The 27148-nt window shown below is 37.2% G+C and overlaps 1 protein-coding gene across 4 annotated transcripts in view; it reads left to right on the plus strand.

The window, feature by feature from the left end:
• The window catches only part of KIAA2026 (KIAA2026 ortholog), a 133596-nt gene that overhangs the window by 36538 nt on the left and 69910 nt on the right, over positions 1–27148 (plus strand). For all 4 annotated transcript variants that reach the window (XM_047829811.1, XM_047829813.1, XM_047829812.1 and 1 more), the window contains one exon: positions 23195–24609. In XM_047829811.1, coding sequence (XP_047685767.1) covers positions 23195–24609 — 1415 coding nt within the window. The remainder of the gene's footprint in view (positions 1–23194; positions 24610–27148) is intronic.

Raw genomic sequence — 27148 nt, forward strand, 5'->3', positions numbered from 1 at the left:
ATTTTGTTGCTGTTAATGTGTCTTTCAATCCTTTTGTCACTTCTGTGTATGTAATCTTTTTTTCTTCTCTGCTTGTATGATTTTTTTTTGCCTTTGGTATTTTATTGTTTTATTATGATGTGCCCAAGTGTGGCTTTCTTAATTTATTTTCTTGGGTTTCCTGAATTGAAGATTTGTGTCCTTCAGTAGTTCTAGGAAATACTTAGCCATTGTGTCTTCAAATATTGCTGTCATCACCATCTTCCTACCCCTCTTCTCTATTCTTATTTTCTGAAGCTCCAATTGGTTGGTTGTTAGATTGCAATCTGTCCTTCATTGGTCTTTATATCTCTTCCATACATTTTATACTTTTGTCTTTTTGCACTGAATTCTTTGAAATTTCTTCAGCTCTGCCTTTTCCTATATACAATCAACTGTTTAACCTATCCATTGAATATTTTATTTTTGTGTTTATACTTTTTTATTTCTGAAAGTGTCTTTAAAAAAATTTTTTTAATGTTTGTTCATTTTTGAGAAACACAGAGAGAGAGCACGAGCGGGGCATGGGCAGGTGGGCAGCAGAGAGAGGGAGACACAGAATCCGAAGCAGGCTCCAGGCTCTGAGCTATCAGCACAGTGCACGATGCGGGGCTTGAACCTGAGCTGAAGTCAGATGCTCAACCAACTGAGCCACCTAGGAGCCCCTATTTCTAGAAGTTTCTTTAGTTTTGTTTTCAAATTGCCTAAACAAAATCCAAATCCGAAAGATGGTTCTTCGAAATTCTCTGATAATTTGTTACTTACTTTAATTCCCTCTTTTACTTCTTTAATATGTCTCTTATATTTTGTTTCTAATATTGCGTTCACTAAAATTTTTGAGGTGAAATCGTGTAGTGAAGGCCTTAGGACCCCAGTTTTTCAATGTGGGGAAGATTTTAAATTATGTTTCTTTAATAGATAAACATTATGTAAGTTTTCATTCTTCTTCCATCAGTTTTGTTAATTCATGTTTTTCGAAAGACTTGGCTGATTTATTTAAATTGTTATCTGGCATAAAATTGCTCATAATATCCTTAAATCATTTATGTCTGTAGGATCTACAGGATGTGACATTTTCATTTTTTGGATGGAGTGTGTGTGTGCACATGCAAGCACACACACGCGTGCTTTCTTGAGTGACCTTGCTAAGCATTTATCAAATTTTGTTAATGTTTTCAGAGACCCAACTTTTGGATTTAATGATTTTTCTTTTGTATATTTGTTTTCTATTTCATTGACTTCTACTCTATATTTTCTTTTTTCAACTTTGATTTGCTTTTTCTTTTTTTCTAATGAACACTTATGTATTTGATTTTCAACTTTTCTAAATGTACATTCTTTTTTAAAAGAAGTATTCATTGATGTATAGTTGACATACAGTGTTATGTTAGTTTCAGGTGTCTGACATAGTGATTCGACAATTCTGTACATTACTCATTTCCATAAGTGTATAATATTATTACAGTATTGACTGCTGTATGCTGTACTTTTCATCTCTGTGGCACATTTATTTTATAACTGGAAACTTTTTACCTCTTAAATCCCTTCAGCTATTTTCTCATCCATCCACTTCCTCCCTTTTCAACTACCAGTATAGTCTCTTTATTTATGAGTCTGTTTTTGTGTTTGTTCTTTTGTTTTTTTTTTAGATTACACATGTGAGTGAGATCATATGGTATTTGTCTTTGTCTGATTCATTTCACTTAGCATTATACCCTCTGGATCCATCCATGTTGTTGTAAATGGCAAGATCTCATTCTTTTTTTTAAGACTGAGTAACATTCCATTCTATGTATCCACATTTTCTTTATCCATTCATCTGTCAGTGTCCACTTGGGTTGCTTTTATATCTTGGCTGTTGTAAATAATGCTGCAGTAAACAGGGTGCATGTATTTTTTCAAATCAGTGTTTTTTGTTTTCTTTGGGTAAATACCCAGTAGTGGAATTATTGGATCACATGATATTTCTATTTTAATTTTCTGAAGAGCCTCCATACTGTTTTCCACAGTGGTTGTACCAATTTACATTCCCACCAACACCATTTATTGAAAGAATTATTGTTTCCTCATTGTATACTCTTGCCTCCTTTGTTGTAGGTTAATTGATCATATAAGTGTGGATTTATTTATGGGCTCTCTTACCTTGTTCCATTGATCTATGTGTCTGTTTTTGTGCCAGTGTCATATTGTTTTGATTACTATAGCTTTATAGTACAGTATGAAGTTATGGAGCATGATTCCTCCAGCTTTGTTTTTCTTTCTCAAGATTGCTTTGGCTGTTTGGGGCCTTTTGTGGCTCCCAAACAAATTTTAGGATTATTTGTTTTAGTTCTGTGAAGAGTACTATTCATTTTTTGATAGGGCTTACATTGAATCTATAGATTGCTTTGAGTAGTATGGATATTTCAACAATATTAATTATTGCTGTCTATCAGCATGGTAAATTTTTCCACTTGTGTTGTTTTCACTTTCTTTTATCAATGTCTTATACTTTTTACAGCAAAGGTCTTTTCACTTCCTTGGATAAATTTATTTCTAGGTTTATTTTTTGTGCAATTGTCAGTAGGATTGTTCTTTTAATTTCTTTTTGCCACTTTGCTATTAGTGTAGAGAAATGCAGTAGACTTATGTATGTTAATTTTGTATCTTGAAACTGTATTGAATTTACTTATTGTAATAGTTTTGTGATGGAGTCTTTAGGGTTTTGTTTTTGTTTTTGTTTTTGTTTTTTCCTATAAGTAGTATTATGTCATCTGCAAATAGTAGATGTTTTACTTCTTCCTTACCAGTTCGGGTGCCTTTTAGTTTTTGGGGTTTTTTTGTTTGTTTGTTTTGTTTTTTGTTTTTTCTTGTCTGCTGCTGTGGTTGGGACTTCTAGTACTATGTTGAGTAAAAATGATGAGAGAGAACATTCTTGCCTTGTTCTTGATGTTAAAGGAAAAGCTTTCAGTTTTTTCACCATTATGATGTTAGCTGTAAGTTTTTTTAACATAGCCTTTATTATGTCGAGGAATGTTCCCTCCATCCACTTTGTTGATAGTTCTTTTTTTTTTAAATCAGGAATGGATGTTATATTTTGTCAAATGCTTTTTGTGCATCTATCAAGAGGATCATATGGTTTTTATCCTTCTTGTTAATATGATGTATCATGTTGATTGATTTTTGATATTAAACCATCTCCTTGCATTCCTGAAATAAATCTCACTTGTTCGTGATGAATGATCTTTTAATGTATTCATGAATTTGGTTTCCTAATACTTTGTTGAGATTTTCCACCTGTGTTCATCAGGGATATTGGCCTATAATTTTTTTTTCTTTGTAGTGTCTTTGGGTTTGGTATCAACGTAATGATGGCCTTATAGAATAAATTTTGAAGTTTTCCTTTCTCTTCTTTTTTTTTTTTTTGGAAAAGTTTGAAAAGAATGGGTATTAACTCTTTAAATGTTTGGTAGAACTGTTCTGTGTGAATCCATCTGATCTTATACATATGTTTCTTGGGAATTTTTTAATAACAGATTCAATTTTATTACTTGTAGTCAGTCTGTGCAGAATTTCTATTTCTTCCTGATTCAGTTTTAGAAGATTGTTTCTGGGAATTTAGCTATTTTGTTTAGGTTGTCCAATTTGTTGGCATATAATTTTTCATAGTATTCTCTTATAATTCTTTGAGCTTCCGTGGTATTAGTTACTACTTCTCTTTCATTTCTGATTTTACTTATTTGAGTCTGCTTTTTTTTTTCCTTGATAAATCTTACTAAAGGTTTATAAGTTTTGTTTAAAGAATTAGCTCCTGGTTTCATTGATCTTTTCTATTGTTTATTTTTAGTCTCCATTTCATTTTCACTCTAATCATTGTTTCCTTCTAATAACTTTGGGCTTTTTCCTTTTTCTAATTCCTTTAGGTGTAAGCTTAGATTGTTTATTTGAGATCTTTCTTGTTTCTTGAGGTTGGCCTATATCGCTTTAAATTACCCCCTTAGAACAGCTTATGCTGCATCCCAAAGATTTGGGACTGTTGTGTTTTCATTTCCATTTGTCTCCATGTATTTTTTTATTTCTTCTTTGATTTCTTCATTGACCCATTAGTTGTTTAGGAGCATATTATTTAGCCTTCATGTGTTTTTTCCTTGTAATTGATTTCTAGTTTCATACCATTGTGTTGGAAAAGATGCCTGATATGATTTCAGTCTTCTTAAGTTTATTGAAACGTATTATGTGGGCTAACATGTGATCTATTCTGGAGAATGCTTCATGTGCACTTGAGAATAATTCATTCTGCTATTTTGGGATGGAATGTTCTGTATATATCTGTTATGTTCATCTGCTCTAATGTGTCATTCAAAGCCATTGTTTCCTTTTTGATTTTCTGTTTGCATGGTCTACCCACTGATGTAAGTGGGATGTTAAAGTCCCCCTACTATTATTGTATTGCTTTCGGTTTCTCTGTTTACATCTGTTAATATTTCCTTAATGCATTTAGGTGTTCCTGTGTTGAGTGAAAACATATCAACAGTTGTTATATCCTATTGTTGGAATTATATCTTTATTATTATGTAATATACTTCTATGTCTTTTGTCACTGTGTTTGTTTTAAAGTATAATTTGTCTGATATAAGTATTGCTACCCAGGACAGCCAGCTAGCCACCCTGCCTGCCTGCCTTCTTCCCTCTCTTCCTCCCTCCCTCTCTTTCTTCCTTTCTTCCTTCCTTTGCTTCCATTTGCATGGAATATGTTTTTCTATTCTTTCACTTTCAGTCTGTATGTACCTTTAGATCTGAAGTAAATCTCTTGTAGGCAGCATATAGACAGGTCTTGTTTTTTTTGTCCATATAGTCATTCTATGTTTATTTATTAGAGCCTTGAGTCTATTTATATTTAATGTAATTATTGACAGGTATTTACTTATTGCCATTTTGTTAATTATTTTCTGGTTGTTTTTGTAGTTATTCTCTGTTGCTTTCCTCTTCTCTTGCTCTCTTCCCTTGTGGTTTCAATGGCTTTCTTTAGTGTTATGCTTGAATTCCTTTCTCTTCTTTTGTATGTCTTACAGGTTATTGTTGTGTAGTTACCATTGGGTTCATATATAACATCCTGTGTGTAATAGCAATCTATATTAAGTTGATGGTCATTTAAGTTCAAACACATTCTAGAAGCATTAAATCTTTATTCTTCCCTCCATGTTTTATGTTTATGATGTCATATTTTGCATCTTTTTATTTTGTGTATCCCTTGACCAATTTCTAGATATAATTGATTTTTCTACTTTTTTAATTTTAACCTCCATTACTTTATAAGTAATCTACTGCCTTTACTATATGTTTATTTTTGCCAGTGAAATGTTTTCCTATTATAATTTTCTTTCTTCTGTTATGGCCTTTTCTTTCCACTTAAACAATTCCCTTTAACATTTCTTAGAACACTGCTTTAGTAGCAATTAACTCCTTTAACTTTTGTTTGGGATATTCCTTCTCTGTCTTTTTATTCTGAATGATAACCTTGTTGGATAGTTATTCTTGGTTGTAGTTTTTTTTCCTTTTAACACTTTGGATATATCATGCTATTCCCTTCTGGTCTGCAAAGTTTCTGCTGAAAAATCAGTTGATAGCCTTTGGGGTTTCCCTTGTATATAACTTCTTTTACTGCTTTTAAGAGTCCTTCTGTATCATTAATTTTTGTTATTTTAATTATTAAGTATTCTGGTGTGGACCTCTTTGGGTTCATCTTGTTTGGGCCTCTCTTTGATTCCTGGACCTGGATGTCTGCTTTCTTCCTCAGGTTAGGGAAGTTTTCAGCCATTATTTCTTCATTTAGTTTTCTGCCCCCTTTTCTCTGTCTTCTCCTGGTCTTGTAAGAAGTGACCTCCTGTAAGGGGTGCCTGACTGCCTCAGTTGGGAGAGCATGCAACTCTTGATCTTGGGATTGTGAGTTTGAGCCCCATGTTGGGTATAGAGATTACATACATACCTACATACTAACTAAAAAAAAAAAAAAAAAAAAAAAGTGGTCTCCTGGAGAGGTCCTAAAGTGACCTGTAGCACAATCCCCGCTAGTCACCATAATTAGAAACTCCAGGGATGTCCCTGTGTAGGCTGCATGTGCCCTCCAGTTGTGGCTGAGCCACAATTGCTAGGAGCACAGTGGTGGATATAGTGGGGACTCAGCCTGGCTGGCTACAGTTTGCTTCTGCAATAGCTACAGGCACATTGAAGATCTGTTCTTGCTCCCTGTACAGCCAGCTCAGAGGCCTAGCTGCAGAAACTACAGACATGCTGGCATGTGTGGTTATCTCCTCATGTACACAACCTTCACCCCCACCTAGGGAGTCAGTTTGGAGTAGTGCCAGTACCAACTGAGACTGCCTGATGGTATGGCAGTGTAGAAGCTGTCGTGGAGGGGTTCCCTTCTCATGTAGGCATGTTGGGTGGTGTGGGTCTGCAGGGTAATGTCAGGGCAAGGCCTGTGGTTCTGGCAAGGTTGATGAAGAGTGATAGCATTGGCTCTCCAAAGCATCTGGCTGTCTACACTGGGGAAAGGTAAGAAAAATGGTGCCTGCCAGCACTTTTGTTCCTGGAGAAATCTGCACATCCTTGCCCTTCTGGCAAAAGTCCTAAGATTAGTGAATATCTCCTTCATGTATACCCTAGGTACTTTCCAAACTGTTGACATTGTGCTGTGTCTTGGACCAAACTTTTTAGTATGCTGGCTCTTTAGGGGCAAGGACTTGGTTTCCTATCATGTGCTTGCTCTCTTGGAGTTAAACCCTGTTGATTTTTTTTAAAGTTCCTAGACTTAAGCCCCACTAATTTTCAAAGCTAGATGTTACAGAGACTTGTGAGTCCCCAGGGCCAGGGTGTGGTAACTGCTATCCCTCACTCCTCTGTGCTTGTGATTATCCCTCCCATTTGTGGTTAGGTTCACCGGGAGTTTGGTTCCTGATTGCGTGTCTGCCCCTCTTACCCTTTTTAACGGGTGGCCTTCGCTCTGCAACTACCTATAGAAGATCTGTTCTGCCAATCTTCATGTCATTTTCAGAGTTAGTTGCATGAGTTAGATGTAGTTGTTGCCTTGGTGTCTATGGTGCAAGGTGACTCAGGATGACTCTGTCATCTTAAATATACCTTCTTCATGTATAAATTTCCCTCATAATACTCTTTTAGCTGAACCCACCACTTTTGATTATTGTATCATTTTTTCTTAAATGTTTCTATTTCTGCTAATTTGAATGTTACAAAGTTTGAAATCAATCAGCATTTTTACCTTCCTGATTAATGCAAAGACTTTGCAATACATTTCACTTTAATCATTTTTTACCGAGCTTATTTCCTGTTGTTGTAATGTATTTTAATTCTGTCTTCTTTTTAAAATCTATAAAACATTTTTATCATTACTTTATGCCATGTCTATATAGATATATATCACCACTTTTTTTCTCTTCCTATCACTACTTTTTTTCTCTTTTCCTGTATCTGATCTTGAGTCAAGAATCACTGTCCTTCCATCTTTAGATTTCATTCTCAAGAATTTCTTTAAGTGGGGCTCTGTTCATCACAAATATTGAGTTTTTGTTTGTCTGAAATATTTTTATTTTTGTCTTTATTTTTTGAAAGGTCTTTTTGCTCTAAATGGAAATTTACATTGATTTTTTAAGTGCATTAATGATATTCCATTATCTGTTGGCCTCCATCGTTGCTGTTGAGGAGTTAACTGTAAATCTGTTTTTTTCTTTTAATATTTGTATTTTTCATATCTAGAAGTTCTGTAGTTTCTTTTCACAACTACTTTGTTGCTTTTATAATCTTTTTTTTTTTTTCGATCCATGTTTTCACTTTCTTTTCACTAAACAATATATTTTCTATTTCCTGTAATTCCTATCTATGGTTTTGGGGGACTAGATTTTTTCCCTGTCCCTTACAATACCTTATTTCTTATGTTTTGTAATCTTTGGCTGTGAACTAAATTTTTGTCAGCTGTATCAGTGGGAATTTTTTAAGATAGGTGTAAGATACATTTCCTTAGAGATATGATTTTTTTTTTCTGTTCAAGTACCAGACAACAAATTTGGCATGAGACCACATTAAACTTGGTTCTTAGTGTGCTATTTTTCTGAGCACCTAGAAATGTGAATATCAGCAATAAATCCATGTGAGAGTCAGTTTGTAGTTACATATTCTTAGGAGAGACGTTACTTTTTCCATCTACCACTTCTGTTGGGAGAACAATTTTTGTTATAGCCCTATAGTTGGGGACAAGGGAGGGGACTCTTGTTTCTGGTACACCCTTCTACTGATTGTGTGGGCTTTTGAACCCACATTCTAACCAGCCCACCAATGCTTCCATTCAGTAGAAGGTTTAAAGTCCTCAAAACTATAAGCACATTTGAAAAAAATGAGTTTTATGAAGAATACCTAACGTTGCTTGTTCAAATATAATTAATATGTATAAATGCTAAATCACAAATGACAGTTTCTTTTAGTTGTTGAAAATGAACCAGTACTACTTGATTAGATAATTTATTGTATCTGTATTAGCAAGGTAGTTGTAGTGTGATCTCTTAGCCAAAAATATAAAAGTAGGCTTGTTCTGTAAAAGAGAAAGTTCTGATATTGCCAAAGTGGTGTACTTAACTGTGTATTGGTTTTGCAGGTTATAGTGGGATAGTACAGAAAAATATCCTGTATCAGACATTATTTTGCCTCAGTTTTCATTTAGAGTCCAGGAACTAGTCCTATCTCTGTACTTTCATACATCTTTTCTAGAGGAACAATTCTCTTGAATCACGAGCAAGATAAATTATATTTTCCCTCCTTTGTTGTTGTTATTCTTATTTCTGCTTCCCAAACCTTATGTGTTTTCCCCTTTTTTTTGACAGCTTTATTGAAATAAATGATACACCATACAAATCACCTATTTAAAGTGTAAAATTCAGTTGCTTTTAGTATATTCACAGACTTGTTCAACCATTACCACGGTCAATGTTAGAACATTCATCACTGCAGAAAGAAAGACTATTGATAGTCATTCACCATTTCCCCTGACCTTCCTAATCCTAGGAAATTCCTAACCTATGTTCTGTCCCTATAGATTTCTGGACATTTCATATAAATGGAATTATACAAAATGTAGTTTTTGTGGATGGCTTTTTTCACTTAGTATCATGTTTTCAAGATTCATCCTGTGTTGTAGCATGTATCAGCATTTTTTAAATTGATAAATATGCCATTGTACAGATATGCCACATTTTCTTTATTCATTGAGCAATTGATGGCCATTTGGGGTGTTTCCATTCTTTGGCTATTGTGAGTAATGCTGCTATGACCATTCATATACAGGTTTTTGTGTAGATACGTCTTTTCATTTCTCCTGGGTATATACCTAGAAGAATTGCTGGATCACATGGTAACTGTATGTTTAACATTCTGAGAAACTGATAGTGGTTTCCAGTTTCTCCACCTTTGGACCAATACTTGTTAACTCTCTTGTTACAGTCCTCTTAGTGGGTATGAATAGCTGTCTTACAGTGGTTTTGATTTACATTTCTGTAATGAATAATAATGTTCAGTGTCTTTATGTGTGCTTATTGTTCGTTTGTATATCTTTGGGGAAATGTCAATTCAGATCCTTCACCCATTTTTTAAACTTGGGTTGCCTTTTATTATTACTGAGTTATAAGTGTTCCTTATATTTTCAGGTTATATGTCTCTCATTAGATATATGATTTGCAAAAATTTTCTTCCATTTTCGGTCTTTTCACTTTGCTTATGTCTTTTAAAGGCACAAAAGTTTTTGAGTTTGATGGCTCCACTTTATTTTCTCCTTCATTGCTTGTGCTTTTGGTGTTGTAAGAACATATTGTCTAATGCAAGATTACAAAGATTTATGGCTCACTTTTCATCCAATTTTAATTTTTAAAAAATTTTTTAAGTTTATTTATTTTCAGAGAGAGAGCGAGCAAGCAGGGAAGGGGCAGAGAGAGAGAACCTCAAGTAGACCGCACACTATCATCACAGACCCTGACATGGGGCTCGACCTATGAACTGTGAGATCTTGACCTGAGCTGAAATCAGGAGTTGGGTGTTTAACCTACTGAGCCACCCAGTGCTCCCCAATTTAAAAAATTTATTTTATTTTATTTTATTTTATTTTATTTTATTTTATTTTATCTATTTATTTATTTCTTTTCAATACATGAAATTTATTGTCAAATTGGTTTCCATACAACACCCAGTGCTCATCCCAAAAGGTGCCCTCCTCAGTACCCATCCCCCACCCTCCCCTCCCTCCCACCCCCATCAACCCTCAGTTTGTTCTCAGTTTTGAAGAGTCTCTTATGCTTTGGCTCTCTCCCACTCTAACCTCTTTTTTTTTTTTTTTTCCCCTTCCCCTCCCCGTGGGTTTCTGTTAAGTGTCTCAGGATCCACATAAGAGTGAAAACATATAGTATCTGTCTTTCTATGTATGGCTTATTTCACTTAGCATCACACTCTCCAGTTCCATCCACATTGCTACAAACGGCCATATTTCATTCTTTCTCATTGCCACGTAGTACTCCATTGTGTATATAAACCACAGTTTCTTTATCCATTCATCAATTGATTGACATTTAGGCTCTTTCCATAATTTGGCTATTGTTGAGAGTGCTGCTATAAACATTGTGGTACATGTGCCCCTGTACATCAGTACTCCTGTATCCCTTGGGTAAATTCCTAGCAGTGCTATTGCTGGCTCATAGGGTAGGTCTATTTTTTAATTTTTTGAGGAACCGCCACACTGTTTTCCAGAGTGGCTGCACCAATTTGCATTCCCACCAACAGTGCAAGAGGGTTCCCGTTTCTCCACATCCTCTCCAGCATCTATAGTCTCCTGATTTGTTCATTTTGGCCACTCTGACTGGCGTGAGGTGATATCCGAGTGTGGTGTTGATTTGTATTTCCCTGATGAGGAGCGACATTGAGCATCTTTTTATGTGCTTGCTGGCCATCCAGATGTCTTCTTTAGAGAAGTGTCTATTCATGTTTTCTGCCCATTTCTTCACTGGGTTATTTGTTTTTTGGGTGTGGAGTTTGGTGAGCTCTTTATAGATTTTGGATACTAGCCCTTTGTCCGATATGTCATTTGCAAATATCTTTTCCCATTCCATTGGTTGCCTTTTACTTTTGTTGGCTGTTTCCTTTGCTGTGCAGAAGCTTTTTATCTTCATAAGGTCCCAGTAGTTCATTTTTGCTTTTAATTCCCTTGCCTTTGGGATGTGTCAAGTAAGAAATTGCTGCGGCTGAGGTCAGAGAGGTCTTTTCCTGCTTTCTCCTCTAGGGTTTTGATGGTTTCCTGTCTCACATTCAGGTCCTTTATCCATTTTGAGTTTATTTTTGTGAATGGTGTGAGAAAGTGGTCTAGTTTCATTCTTCTGCGTGTTGCTGTCCATTTCTCCCAGCACCATTTGTTAAAGAGGCTGTCTTTTTTCCATTGGATGTTCTTTCCTGCTTTGTCAAAGATGAGTTGGCCATACGTTTGTGGGTCTAGTTCTGGGGTTTCTATTCTATTCCATTGGTCTATGTGTCTTTTTTTGTGCCAGTAACACGCTGTCTTAATGATTACAGCTTTGTAGTAGAGGCTAAAGTCTGGGATTGTGATGCCTCCTGCTTTGGTCTTCTTGTTCAAAATTTCTTTGGCTATTCGGGGCCTTTTGTGGTTCCATACAAATTTTAGGATTGCTTGTTCTAGCTTCTAGAAGAATGCTGGTGCAATTTTGATTGGGATTGCATTGAATGTGTAGATGGCTTTGGGTAGTATTGACATTTTGACAGTATTTATTCTTCCAACCCATGAGCACAGAATGTTTTTCTATTTCTTTATATCTTCTTCAATTTCCATCATAAGCTTTCTATAGTTTTCAGCATACAGATCTTTTACATCTTTGGTTAGATTCGTCCCTAGGTATTTTATGCTTCTTGGTGCAATTGTGAATGGGATCAGTTTCTTTATTTGTCTTTCTGTTGCTTCATTATTAGTGTATAAGAATGCAACTGATTTCTGTACATTGATTTTGTATCCTGCAACTTTGCTAAATTCATGTATCAGTTCTAGCAGACTTTTTGTGGAGTCTATCGGATTTTCCACATATGATATCATGTCATCTGCAAAAAGTGAAAGCTTGACTTCATCTTTGCCAATTTTGATGCCTTTGATTTCCTTTTGTTGTTTGATTGCTGATGCTAGAACTTCCCACACTGTGTTACACAACAGCGGTGAGAGTGGACATCCCTGTCGTGTTCCTGATCTGAGGGAAAAAGCTCTCAGTTTTTCACCATTGAGGATGATGTTAGCTGTGGGCTTTTCATAAATGGCTTTTATGATGTTTAAGTATGTTCCTTCTATCCCGACTTTCTCGAGGGTTTTTATTAAGAAGGTTGCTGAATTTTGTCAAATGCCTTTTCTGCATCGATTGACAGGATCATATGGTTCTTCTCTTTTCTTTTATTAATGTGATGTATCACGTTGACTGATTTGCGAATGTTGAACCAGCCCTGCAGCCCAGGAATGAATCCCACTTGATCATGGTGAATAATTCTTTTTATATGCTGTTGAATTCAATTTGCTAGTATCTTATTGAGAATTTTTGCATCCATATTCATCAGGGATATTGGCCTGTGGTTCTCTTTCTTTACTGGGTCTCTGTCTGGTTTAGGAATCAAAGTAATACTGGCTTCATAGAATGAGTCTGGAAGTTTTCCTTCCCTTTCTATTTTTTGGAATAGCTTGAGAAGGATAGGTATTATCTCTGCTTTAAACGTCTGGTAGAACTCCCCTGGGAAGCCATCTGGTCCTGGACTCTTATTTGTTGGGGAGATTTTAGATGACTGATTGAATTTCTTTGCCGGTTATGGGTCTGTTCAAGCTTTCTATTTCCTCCTGATTGAGTTTTGGAAGCGTGTGGGTGTTTAGGAATTTGTCCATTTCTTCCAGGTTGTCCAGTTTGTTGGCATATAAGTTTTCATAGTATTCCCTGATAATTGCTTGTATCTCTGAGGGATTGGTTGTAATAATTCCATTTTCTTTCATGATTTTATCTGTTTGGGTCATCTCCCTTTTCTTTTTGAGAAGCCTGGCTAGAGGTTTATCAATTTTGTTTATTTTTTCAAAAAACCAACTCTTGGTTTCGTTGATGTGCTCTACAGTTTTTTTAGATTCTATATTGTTTATTTCTGCTCTGATCTTTATTATTTCTCTTCTGCTGCTGGGTTTAGGCTGTCTTTGCTGTTCTGCTTCTATTTCCTTTAGGTGTGCTGTTAGATTTTGTATTTGGGATTTTTCTTGTTTCTTGAGATAGGCCTGGATTGCAATGTATTTTCCTCTCAGGACTGCCTTCGCTGCATCCCAAAGCATTTGGATTGTTGTATTTTCATTTTCCTTTGTTTCCATATATTTTTAAATTTCTTCTCTAATTGCGTGGTTGACCCACTCATTCGTTAGTAGGGTGTTCTTTAACCTGCATGCTTTTGGAGGTTTTCCAGACTTTTTCCTGTGGTTGATTTCAAGCTTTCGTCTGAAAGTATGCATGGTATGATCTCCATTCTTGTATAGTTATGAAGGGCTGTTTTGTGACCCAGTATGTGATCTGTTTTGGAGAATGTTCCGTGTGCACTCTAGAAGAAAGCATATTCTGTTGCTTTGGGATGCAGAGTTCTAAACATATCTGTCAAGTCCATCTGAGCCAATGTATCATTCAGGGCCCTTGTTTCTTTATTGACCATGTGTCTAGACGATCTATCCATTTCTGTAATTGGAGTGTTAAAGTCCCCTGCAATTACCACATTCTTGTCCATAATGTTGCTTATGTGTGAGTAATTGTTTTATATATTTGGGGGCTCCCATATTTGGCACATAGACATTTATAAGTGTTAGGTCTTCCTGATGGATAGACCCTGTAATTATTATATAATGCCATTCTTTATCTCTTGTTATAGCCTTTAATTTAAAGTCTAGCTTGTCTGATACAAGTACGGCCATTCCAGCTTTCTTTTGACTTACAGTAGAATGATAAATAGTTCTCTATCCCCTCACTCTCAATCTGAAGGTGTCCTCAGGTCTAAAATGAGTCTCTTGTAGACAGCAAATAGATGGGTCTTGTTTTTTTTATCCATTCTGATACCCTATGTCTTTTGGTTGGCACATTTAGTCCGTGTAGGTTCAGTGTTATTATAGAAAGATACGGGTTTAGAGTCATTGTGATGTCTGTAGGTTTCATGCTTGTAGCGATGTCTCTGGTACTTTGTCTCACAGGATCCCCTTTAGGATCTCTTGTAGGGCTGGTTTAGTGGTGACGAATTCCTTCAGTTTTTGTTTGCTTGGGAAGACCTTTATTTCTCCTTCTATTCTAAATGTGTCAGACTTGCTGGATAAAGGATTCTTGACTGCATATTTTTTCTTTTCATCACATGGAAGATTTCCTGCCATTCCTTTCTGGCCTGCCAGGTTTCAGTAGAGAGATCGGTCATGAGTCTTATAGGTCTCCCTTTATGTGTTAGAGCACGTTTATCCCTAGCTGCTTTCAGAATTTTCTCTTTATCCTTGTATTTTGCCAGTTTCACTATGATATGTCGTGCAGAAGATCGATTCAAGTTACATCTGAAGGGAGTTCTCTGTGCCTGTTGGATTTCAATGCCTTTTTCCTTCCCCAGATCAGGGAGGTTCTCAGCTATGATTTCTTCAAGTACACCTTTAGCACCTTTCCGTCTCTCTTCCTCCTCTGGAATACCAATTATGTGTAGATTATTTCTCTTTAGTGCATCACTTACTTCTCTAATTTTCCCCTCATACTCCTGGATTTTTTTTATCTCTCTTTTTCTCAGCTTCTTCTTTTTCCATAATTTTATCTTCTAGTTCACCTATTCTCTCCTCTGCCTCTTCCATCCAAGCCGTGGTCATTTCCATTTTATTTTGCAGCTCATTAATAGCATTTTTTAGCTCCTCCTGACTGTTCCTTAGTCCCTTGATCTCTGTAGCAATAGATTCTCTCCTGTCCTCTATACTGTTTTAAGCCCAGCGAATAATTTTATGACTGTTATTCTAAAATCACTTTCTGTTATATTGTTTAAATCCTTTTTGATCAGTTCGTTAGCTGTTGTTATTTCCGGGAGATTTTTTTGAGGAGAATTCTTCCGTTTTGTCATTTTGGATAGTCCCTGGAGTGGTGCGGAACTGCAGGGCACTTCCCCTGTGCTGTCTTGAATAACTTGGGTTGGTGGGTGGGGCCGCAGTCAGACCTGATGTCTGCCCCCAGCCCACAGCTGGGGCCACAGTCAGACTTGTGTGTACTTTCTCTTCCCCTCTCCTAGGGGCGGGATTCACTGTGGGGTGGTGTGGCCTGTCTGGGCTACTTGCACATTGCCAGGCTTGTGGTGCTGGGGATCTGGCGTATTAGCTGGGGTGAATGGGCAAGGTGCACGGGGGCGGGAGGGGCAGGCTCAGCTTGCTTCTCCTTCCGTGATCTGCTTGGGGGGGGCCCTTCGGCAACGGTAGGGAGTCAGACCCGCCAGAGGGATGGATCCGCAGAAGCACAGTGTTGGGTGTTTGCGCGGTGCCAGCAAGTTCCCTGGCAGTAACTGGTTCCCTTTGGGATTTTGGCTGGGGGATGGGCAAGGGAGATGGCTCTGGTGAGCGCCTTTGTTCCCCACGAAACTGAGCTCTGTCGTCCAGGGCTCAACAACTCTCCCTCCCATTGTTCTCCAGCCTTCCCATTCTCTGAGCAGAGCTGTTAACTTATAACCTTCCAGATATTCAAGTCCCGCTTGCTTTCAGAACACACTCCGTCCGGCTCCTCCTCTCTTGCCAGCCAGACTCGGGGTCTCTGGTTGGCCAGCAGGCTCCCCCTCCGCCCCGGCTCCCTCCCGCCAGTCCATGTATCCTCTCCGCCCTGCCTACCCTCTTCCGTGGGCCTCTCATCTGCGCTTGGCTCTGGAGAAATTGTTCTAGTAGTCTTCTGGCGTTTCTGGGTTATTTAGGCAGGTGTAGGTGGAATCTAAGTGATCAGCAGGACGCAGTGAGCCCAGCATCCTCCTACTTCGCCATGTTCCTCCTAGTCGAGGATAATGTTTTTAAATGTGTAGACCAAACCTTGTTTTATTCTTAAAAACAATGCTTAAGATTACAGGAGAAAACAATCCGAAAGCATGGGTAACCGAGTCAAACGGAGATGCTGGAAGTGTCCATAATCTCTTGCTCTGTGCCAGCAAAGGCTAGATGGGAAGTAGTGTTCTCCCAAGGCAGGGCCAACATCTGTTGTTGCCTGAGTTGTTAATTTTAGCCATTCTAACAGATGTGAAGTAGTATCTCATTGTGGTTTTGATTTGTATTTCCCTGGTTATGAGTGATGTTGAACATCTTTTCATGTGTCTGTTGGTCATCTGGATGTCTTCTTTGGTAAAGTGTCTAGTCTGTGTTTTCTGCCCATTTCTTCACTGGATTATTTGGTTTTGGGCGTTGAATTTGATAACTTCTTCATAGATTTTGGATACTATCCCTTTATCCAATATGTCATTTCAAAGTATCCTCTCCCATTCCGTAGGCTGCCTTTTAGTTTTGTTGATTGTTTGCATTGCTGTGTAGAAGCTTTTTATCTTGATGAAGTCCCAATAGTTCATGTTTGCTTTTGTTTCCTTTGCCTCTGGTGATTTGTCTGGTAAGAAGTTGCGGCAGCCAAAGTCAAAGACGTTTCTGCCTGTGTTCTCTAGGATTTTGATAGTTTCCTATCTCACATTTAGGTCTTTCATCCATTTTGAATTTATTTTTGTAAGAAAATGGTCCAGTTTCATTCTTCTGCATGTCACTGTCTATAGAGTTTTCCCAGCACCATTTGTTGAAGAAACTGGTTTGGTTTTTTTTTTCCATTGGATCATCTTTCCTGCTTTGTTGAAGATTAATTGACCACATAGTTCTGGGTCCATTTCTGGGTTGTCATTCTGTTCCATTGATCACTGTGTCTCTTTTTACACCAGTACCACACTGTTTGATGACCATAGCTTTGTAATACAGCTTGAAGTCCAGATGCCTCCAGCTTTGCTTTTCTTTTTCAGGATTGCTTTGCCTATTGTGGGTCGTTTGTGGTTCCATACAAACTTTAGTATTGTTTGTTCTAGCTCTGCTAAATGCTGTTGTATTTTGATAGGGGTTGCATTAAATGTGTAGATTGGTTTTGGTAGTATAGACTTTTATATTTTAACAATGTTTTATTATAATATTTTATTATAATGTAAAATATTATATATTTTCTTTTATGTTTTAACAATATTTGTTCTTCCATGAGCATGGAATGTTTTTCCATTTCTTTATGTCCTCTTTAATTTCTTTGATAAGCGTTCTATAGTTTTCAGAGTACAGATCTTTACCTCTTTGGTTAGGTTAATTCCTAGGTATCTTAAGGTTTTTGGTACTGTTGTAAATGGGATTGATTCCTTGATTTCTCTTTCTGCCACTTTGTTATTGGTGTATAGAAATGCAACTGAGTTTTGTATGTTGATTTTATATCCTGCAGCTTTGCTGAATTCATGTATTAGTTCTAGCAATTTTCTGGTGGAGTCTATCGGGTTTTATACATACAGTATCATTTTGTCTACAAATAGTGACAGTTTGACATCTTCCGTGCTGATTTGAATGCCTTTTATGCCTTTTTGTTGTCTGAATGCTTAGGTTAGGACTTCCAGTACTATTTTAAATAACAATGGTGAGAATGGACATCCTTGTTTTATACCTGATGTAAGGGAAAGGCTCTCAGTTTTTCCCCATTGAGGATGAGTTTAGCTGTGGGTCTTTTGTGTATGGCCTTTATGATGTTGAGGTATATTCCTTCCATCCTTACTTTGTTTATGGTTTTTATCAAGAATGCACGCTGTGTTTTGTCAAATGCTTTTTTTGCATCTATTGAGAGGATCATGTGGTTCCTATTCTTTCTTTTATTAAAGTGGTGTATCACGTGATTGATTTACAACTATGAACCAGCCCTGCAGCCCAGGTATAAATCCCACTTGATCATGGTCAGCAATTCTTTTGATATACTGTTGAATTTGATTTGCTAGTATCTTGTTGAGAATTTTCATGTTCATCAGGGACATTGGTCTGTAATTCTCCTTTTTATGGGGTGTTTGGCTGGTTTTGGAATCAAGGTAATGCTGGCCTTGTAGAATGAGTCTGGAAGTTTTCCTTCCATTTCTGGTTGGTTTTTTGTTGTTGTTGTTTTGTTTTTTGTTTTTTTTGGAACAGTTTGAGAAGAATAGGTATTAACTCTTTAATTGTCTAGTAGAATTCCCTGGGAATCCATCCAGCCCAAGACTCTTATGTCCTTGGGAGATTTTTGATTACTAATTCAAATTCTTTGCTGATTATAGGTCTCTTCAATTTTTTTTTCTTCCTGTTTCAGTTTTGGTATTTTGTATGTTTCTAGGATTTTGTTCATTTCTTACAGAATACCCAGTTTGTTGGCATATAATTTTTCATAATTTTCTCTTGTAATTGTTTGTATATCTATAGTGTAGGTTGTGATCTCTTCTCTTTTATTCTTGATTTTATTTATTTTGGCCCTCTTTTCTTTTTGATAAGTCTGGCTAAGGATTTATCAATTTTATTAATTCTTTCAAAGAGCCAGCTCTTACTTTGTTGATGTGTTCTACTGGGACTTTTTATTTTTGTTTCTATATTGTTTATTTCTTTTCTGATATTTATTATTTCCCTTCTTCTGCTGGTTTTAGGCTTTATTTGCTGTTCCTTTTCTAACTCCTTTAGGTATCAGGTGTGGTTGTGTATTTGAGACTTTTCTTGCTTCTTGAAGTAGGCCTGTATTGCCATATACTGCCCTCTTATGGCTGCCTTTGCTGCATCCCAAACGTTTTGGACCACCATGTTTTCATTTGCTTCCATGTACTTTTTTTTTTAATATATATTTTTAAACATTTATTCATTTTTGAGAGAGAGAGTGTGAGAGGGGAGGGGCAGAGAGCAAGGGAGACAGAATCTGAAGCAGGCTTCAGGCTCTGAACTGTGGGCACAGAGCCCAACACAGGGCTCAAACCCACGAACTGTGAGATCATGACCTGAGCTGAAGTTGGATGCTCAACTGACTGAGCCACCCAGGCACCCCATGCTTCCATGTACTTTTTAAATTTCTTCTCTAATTTTCTGGTTTACGATTTATTCTTTAGTAAGCTGTTCTTTGACCTCCATGTATTTGAGGACTTTCTAAATTTTTTCTTGTGGTTGACTTCAAATTTCATAGTCTTGTGATCTGAAAATATGCATGGTATGATCTCAATCTTTTTGTACCTGTTGAGGGCTCATTTGTGACCCAGTATTTGGTCTGTTCTGGAGGATGTTCATGTGACATTGAAAAGAATGTATATTCTGCTGCTTTAGGATGAAATGCTTTGCATATATCTGTTAAGTCCTTTTGGTCCAGTACGTCATTGAAAGCCACTGTGTATTGTTGATTTTTTTGCTTAGATAGTCTGTCTGTTGCTATAAGTAGAGTGTTAAAGTCCCCTACTGTACTGTGTTATTGTCACTGAGTTTCTTTATGTTTGTAATTAATTGATTTATATATTTGGGTTCTTCTAAGTTGAGGGCATAAATTTTACAATTGTTAGATCTTGATGGATAGACCTCGTAATTATGATATAGTGCCCTTTTTCATGTTACAGTCTTTGGTTTAAAATCTAGTTTGTTGATATAAGTAAGTATGGCTAGTCCAGCTTTCTTTTGATGTCCATTAGATGGTTCTCCATCCCCTCACTTTCAATCTGCTTGTGTCTTTAGGTCTAAAATGAGTCTCTGGTGGGCAGCATTGTGTGTGATAGGTCTTGTTCTTTTTATCTTTTCTAATATCCTATGTCTTTTGATTGGAGCATTTAGTTTATTTACATGCAGAGTGGTTATTGAACGATATGAATGTAATGCCATTTGTTACCTATAAAGTTGGTGTTTCTTTTTTTTTTTTTTAACGTTTATTTATTTTTGCAACAGAGAGAGACTGAGCATCAACGGGGGAGGGTCAGAGAGAGAGGGAGACACAGAATCTGAAACAGGCTCCAGGCTCTGAGCCGTCAGCACAGAGCCTGACGCGGGGCTTGAACTCACGAACTGCGAGATCATGACCTGAGCCGAAGTCGGACGCTTAACCGACTGAGCCACCCCAGCGCCCCTAAAGTTGGTGTTTCTGATGATGATCTCTGGTCCTTTCAATCTTTGTTGCTTTTGGTATTTTTATCCCCAAAGAGTACCCTTTAATTTTTCTTGAGGTCTGGTTTAGTGGTCACGAACTCCTTTATATTTTTGTTTGTCTGGGATACTCTTTATCTCCTATTCTGAATGATAGCCTTGCTGGATAAAGTATTCTTGGCTGCATATTTTTCACATTCAGCTCATTGAATATATCCTTCAAGTCTCTTTAGCCTACTAAGTTTCTGTGGATAGATCTTCTGTGAATCTGGTCTGTCTTCCCTTGTAGGTTAAGAACTTTTTTTCCCTTACTGCTTTCAGGATTCTTTCTTTGTGTATTTTGGTCTTGTATTTTGTGATGGTCGTTTTTATTGAATTTAATGGGAGTTCTTGCACTTCTTGACTTTTGATGTGTATTGTCCTTCCCCATATTAGGGAAGTTTGCAGCTCTAATTTGCTGAAATAAATCTTCCTCTTTTTTCCTCTCTTCTTCTAGGACTCCTGTGATACAAATGTGATACAAATGCTTTAAAGAGTTGCTGAGTTCCCTAAGTCTACCATCGTGATCCAATACCTTTGTTGCCCTCTTATTTTTTGCTTCATTGTTCTCTATAATTCTGTCTTCTGTATCACTGATTAATTACTCTACTTCATACATCCTTATTGTCATGTCATCCAGTTGGGTTTGCAACTTAGTTATAGTATTTTTAATTTTAGCCTGAGATTTTTTTTTTTTTTAATCTCTGCAGTAAAGGATTCTCTAGTATCTTCTATGCTTTTTTCAAGCCCAGCTAGTTAGTATCCTTATAATCGTTGTTTTAAATTATGGTTCAGATATCTTATGTCTGTAATGATTGAATCCCCAACTGTGACTTTTTCCTTTTCTTTCTTTTGGATGGATTCCTCTGTCTTGTCATTTTCTTTAGGTCACTGTTTTTTTGTGTGTGATTATTAGGAAAGCCTGTTCTATTCCTGCTCCTGAGAGTAATGGCTATATTAAGAAGAGACCAACAAAAGGGGTATCCTATATGCAGTTTGTTGTTGTATTTTGGCTTTTCCTACCCTCAGGCCGGTCCTCTATAGAGTGTCTCCTTGCTTGCAGTAGGGGGTGTTTGGACATTGTCCACTGTGTGGTAGTTTTTGTCTAGGTCTGTAGGTGTGTTTTGATCTGCTTTTTAAAAGATGTGGGATCAAAAAAAAATGAAGCTAGACCTTATTTCTCCTAAATTGAAGCTTTGAAGCACTCTGTCAGTAAACTCTGTGCATGAGGGGATGCACTGGGTTTGGGGGAGAAGCCTGCTGCGCTGATTTTCAGGTGGTCTTGCCCTAGTAGAGATGCACCTGCAGGGCACAGTGGGATGGAGCTTGTTGTAAGCAGCTCTGGTCTCCACTGAGGAGGCTGTTTAGCTCATTGAATTTGGTCAGTACTGATGGGGGAGAGCAAGAAAGTGATGTTGCCAGCTCTCTTCTCCTGGGAGCAAGGAGTTCGCCCCACCACTCCTCAAGAAGTCATTGTAGAAGAGCAAAGAATCCCTCTCTACTGTTCCCAGCTTCTGTCAGATCCCTGCCTTCACCTTGTCTGAGTCCCAACTGTCTGCCTTCCAGGCAGCACAGTACTCTTATGTTTTATCTCTGCCATGTGGCTGGGTTTCAGAACTCCAAATTTTAGGGAACTGCATAGCCCGCACCAATGCTGATGCTTTGGGAGAGGGTCTTGCTATGCTTTTGCCATTTACCAGTTTGTTCCAGGAAAGCAGTTGCATGACCACACAGTGGTTGAGAGTTTATGGTGAAGTGCAGCAAAAAGCTGGCACCAAGACTTGATACCTTCAGCCTGTGTCTTTGTTCCTATGCTAGGGAATAGGGCAACACATTGGCACCATCAGTTCTTTTGTCCCGGGAGAGTCCATGCCACCACTCCCAAATGAACTCCCAAGAAGGGGAACTGTTTCTCCCAGTTGGACCCAGGGGATATTCAGATCATGCTTCCTACTCCTGTATCTCCTTCCTCCTTCCTTCCCCACTGGGGCACTGCTAAGCCTGCCAGATACAACCCAGCGATGGTAGGGTCTTCTGAAACTTCAGACTTTGAGCTCCACTGCTCATAAAAACTAATAGTCAGCCCCTCTCTTTTTCCCAGTCACTGGTGTTGGGGGAGAGTTTTTCTTGTGCAGTCCCCTGCCTGTTGCTTCACTCTTTCTCTCTCATTCAGGCACACCTCCATGATCAGGGCTCCCTCCTCTCTGCAGCACTCACAGTTCTTTTCTCCTCCACAACAATTGTCTGTAGCTCCTACCTTCCACGAGGTGGTCATTTTTCTTCTTGTAGATGTGAAGTTTTATTCTCTCAGTCCTCAAATCAATTTCTTAGGTGTTCAGAATGATTTGATATTTATCTAGCTATGTTCAAGGGATGAGGTAAGCTTAGGGCCCCCCTACTCCTGTGCCATCCTCCTCCCATAATTTTAGTTGTTAAGGCTACCTAATAATAGCCAGCTTATTTCCCAATTGTGTAACTTTTTTATAACTTTACAAAAGTTTATAAAAACTTCTTTATAACTTTTTTTATATGGTTAAAAGTTAACTCTGTCAAGTTAATACAAACAAAAACTTTCTAGGAATGGAATTACCATGTCAAAGGATTTAAATATCTTTATAGTTCTTATATGCCATCATACTACTTTTAGAAAGCACTACCCTGTGCTTTTGTTTAGTACACATGTTTAAATTTTTTTCATTTACTTTGAAATTGATACACATCCTAAGTTGAAGAATTTTACTTTGGATGAAGAAATGTCAGAAGGCTCAGTGTCAAGTTATATATTTATTTCATCATCTGAAGAAAATAATGGTACATCTAATGAGATACTTTGTAGCCATTTGCCTTGTTGATTAAAGATTAATATGACACCAAATATTTAGTATTTAATGGTACTTTCTACTTTAACAATAGTATAATTTGTTAAACTTTCTTTAGGCTTCGGGAGCAGGAAAGAAAAGAAGCAGAAGAAGCTAGTCAAAAGGAAATGGAAGAATGGGAAAGAAAACTCCTAGCTCAAGCAGCTCCAACTTGTATGGAGACTATGTGGGAAATTCCAGCTATTGGTCATTTTCTTTGTTTAGCCCAACAAATTCTAAATTTGCCAGAAATAGTCTTTTACGAATTGGAACGTTGTCTTCTGATGCCTCAGTGTAATGCTTTTCTTTCTAAAATAATGACTTCTCTGTTAAGTCCACCTCATCGCAGACCTACCTTACATCGAAGACCTACTTTGCCTTATAGGACCTGGGAAGCAGCACTGAGACAGAAAGTACAGCAGTGGTATACTGCTGTAGGACAGACTGAAAATCCTGATAACTGTGCTGAAAAGCTTGGGTTATGTCCTCAGTTTTTTAAAGTTCTTGGAGAAGTTAATCCATTGGAAGAAAAACCTTTTCATGAACTACCTTTTTACCAAAAAGTATGGTTACTTAAGGGTCTTTGTGACTTTGTGTATGAAACACAAAAAGAAGTTCAAGATGCTGTACTTGGACAGCCTATTCATGAATGCAGGGAAGTTATCTTGGGTTACGATTATTTGGAGAATGCTTATGTGCATTTTCCACAGTTCTGTGGTGCAGATGTACGGATTTATAAACAGAGACCTTTTCAAGCCCCAGAATTTCCAGTTCCACCCATTAAAATACAAAGAGTACCTCGGATTAAACTGGAGAAATTGAAATGTGACTATGTTAGTACGAGTAATGGAGAACATAGGTGTAGTATAGGCCTCTCCTCTGCCTTCAAGAAAGAGCAGGAAACTAATTTTGATACAACTTGGGGCTCTGCTAAGATGAACTTGGATAATCATGACATCCCTGTTGAAATGGAAGTGAAATCCAGCTGTGAAATTAGAATTTGCAGGCCCTGTGAAATTAAAAAAACTGATTGTTATAAAGAAAATTTAGGGGAACCGGGGAGTCCAGGGGAAGTTACTGGCTTTGGAGAGCCTCTTAGTCCAGGTGAAATAAGGTTTATAGAAAATCAAGAAAAATATGGTGAAGCTTCCAGAGTAAAGCCTGAACCCAGTCCATTAAAAGAAAATGCTCTAAAATCTTGCCAAATACATGTAAATGGAAGTCACAGTGATCATCCAGAATTTAACTGCCACAAAGTTGTAAGAGACATTCTATTAGAGCAGTCACTGCAGAGTCACAAGAAAATCAAACTAACTAAAATGAGGGCAAAAAAGAAGAAAAAGAAAAAAAAGAAATTGAAAGATGTTTTAAATGAAAACTTACAGAGAAAGCGTGAAAGTCTTCATTCTCTTGCATTCAAATCTTACAAACCTGAGATCCAGAATAAGTTATTGATCATCAAAAAGAAAGCAAAACACAAGAAGCACAAATCTGGTAAGCTAACACAAATGGATGAGAATTACATTTAAGCATACTTCATGTTGTTCTTGCAATTAGGCATGAGAGGCACTGATTAACAGAATGAAAAGTGTGTGTGTGTGTGTGTGTGTGTGTGTGTGTGTGTGTGTTTAAGAGATCAAGTTTTATATTCTTCCACTGATTAAAACTCAGAGCAGAAGAGGTTTTGTATACTCAACAGAAAAAAATACTGTCACAGTACATTTTAATTTAATTTTCAGTTGAAGATCTTTGGACATAATGTTTTTACATTTCTCTGGACCAGATTCTTGATAAATAATGCTTCCCATCATTTTTGAGAAGTGTTTTTCTCCCCAGGCTAAGACCAGTACAGCAAATGGAAAAAGCACTGATATCAGGAGATACCATTCCCAATACTATATAGAGTACATAGCAACTTGAACCAAGGCAAGTCAGATTATCTTTCTGGGTGTTGTTTTTTTCCCACATCATATATTTTTTAGCACTCTATTTTCAGTATATATTTTCATACCCAGAAAAAATGTGAAATACAAGGAAAAACATTGCATCAACTAATAGGACATGAAGCATATTTTGTAAGAAGATTTGCACATTTGTCTTACATCAAATTTGAATACCCCATGTATTTGTTGCAAGTCTATTTAAAGAATAACAAAAAATTCTGTAAATAAAATCTTCGGTGGTTGGTTGCACTATCTTTTCATTACTCAGGTGTTTTTGCTTTTTCTATTGTTTGCCTTTTAATCAGTTTCTGTGTCTTGTTTGTCAAGAAGATAGGTGAGATAAAAGCAGATGTTGAACTCCACTTATTATAAAATTTGCCTGGTTGGGAAAAACTTGAATTGTTTACTAAAATGAGTTGTGGTTTATTGTCATTATTTGTGGATTTCCATTTTTTATATCTTCCCTCAGTAACAAAGATAATTAGGATTTGACAATAACTTGATAATGAGTTGGTAAATGAGAGAGTGAAGTTTGTTTAGTTGATATACTTGCTGTTACTTAAATGAATACAGTTAAGTATATTTTAAAATGTGTATGTAATATATCATTGATAAGGAAGCATAAAATTTACTATTAAGAACAGGCTTAATTTGATGAACTGATAATTGCAAAGTTGAACCACTACACTGGCCAGATGATGAAAAACTACAATTTTTTAAAGTAACTTTCAGAAATAAGCCTTTTAAATTTTGTAATAATCCACATATTTAGGCTATATAAATTTAGTTTGATTTGGCACGTTTTCCTCTCAAAAATATTAATTAGTAGTTTAAGTTGGAAATATTTTTTCCAGTGCTAAAGTATGTAATACTGTTTTATTAGTACTGTTGTCACCTGAAACCTTTTATTGTTTATTTATGACCTACTATTCATGTGTGCAAAGGTAATTGTGACTTATGGGGGTAGATACTGATGTAGCTCCTATACAGGCTTTACCAATAGCAGAGTAAAAATATTAACTGTAAGGATTACTTTTAAATTTTTTTTTTCAACGTTTATTTATTTTTGGGACAGAGAGAGACAGAGCATGAACGGGGGAGGGGCAGAGAGAGAGGGAGACACAGAATCGGAAACAGGCTCCAGGCTCTGAGCCATCAGCCCAGAGCCTGACGTGGGGCTCAAACTCACAGACCGCGAGATCGTGACCTGGCTGAAGTCGGACGCTTAACCGACTGCGCCACCCAGGCGCCCCTGTAAGGATTACTTTTAAATGTATTTTTATGGTAAACAATTAAAGTGTTGCCACATTTTTTAAATGGTAGTTCAGAATATTTGTAGATCAGAGGGAATATTTGTGGGGGTGTCATGTCCAGTTGTCCAGGTGAATAAAAAAAAAAAAAAGAAGCAAATTCAGCAAGTACTTATGTACCCTCTCTGAGCATCTTTAGGTGGGTATAGACAGCTTACAGGGATGAAATAGAAGAAAATAATGCACTAGCCTATATACTAATTTTATCTTCAGAGCAAATTTAGGAGGTTAGTCTTCAGTAACAAAAATACTTGGATCTGGCAAATACAGTTTCTCTCTCCCTTGATAGTTCTGGGTAAGCATATGCCCACTCTTTCTTTATAAGATACTAAACTCCTTTCTGTTATAACAGCAGTACATAAAATGATATTAAAAAATTTTTTTATTAAGTTTATTTATTTTGAGAGAGAGGGACAGAGAGAGTGAGCAAGCCTAGGGCAGAGAGAGGGAGAGAGAGAGAATCCCAAGCAAGCTCTGTGCTGTCAGCACAGAGCCCGATGTGGGGCTCAAACTCATGAACCATGAGATCATGACCTGAGCCAAAACCGACTGAGCCATGCCTTTTAAAAAATTTTTTAAATTAAATTTATTTGTTTGTTTGTTTGTTTGTTTGTTTATTTAGAGAGGGAGCTGGGGAGGGGCAGAGAGAGTGAGAGAGGAAATCCCAAACAGGCTCCCTGCTGTCATGGTGGAGCCCTATGCAGGGCTCAAACTCACAAACCGTGAGATCATGACTTGAGCTGAAACCAAGAGTCGGAGGCTTAACTGATGGAGCCACCT

This window comes from Prionailurus viverrinus, chromosome D4 (assembly GCF_022837055.1).
Source record: "Prionailurus viverrinus isolate Anna chromosome D4, UM_Priviv_1.0, whole genome shotgun sequence".
NCBI lineage: Eukaryota > Metazoa > Chordata > Mammalia > Carnivora > Felidae > Prionailurus > Prionailurus viverrinus.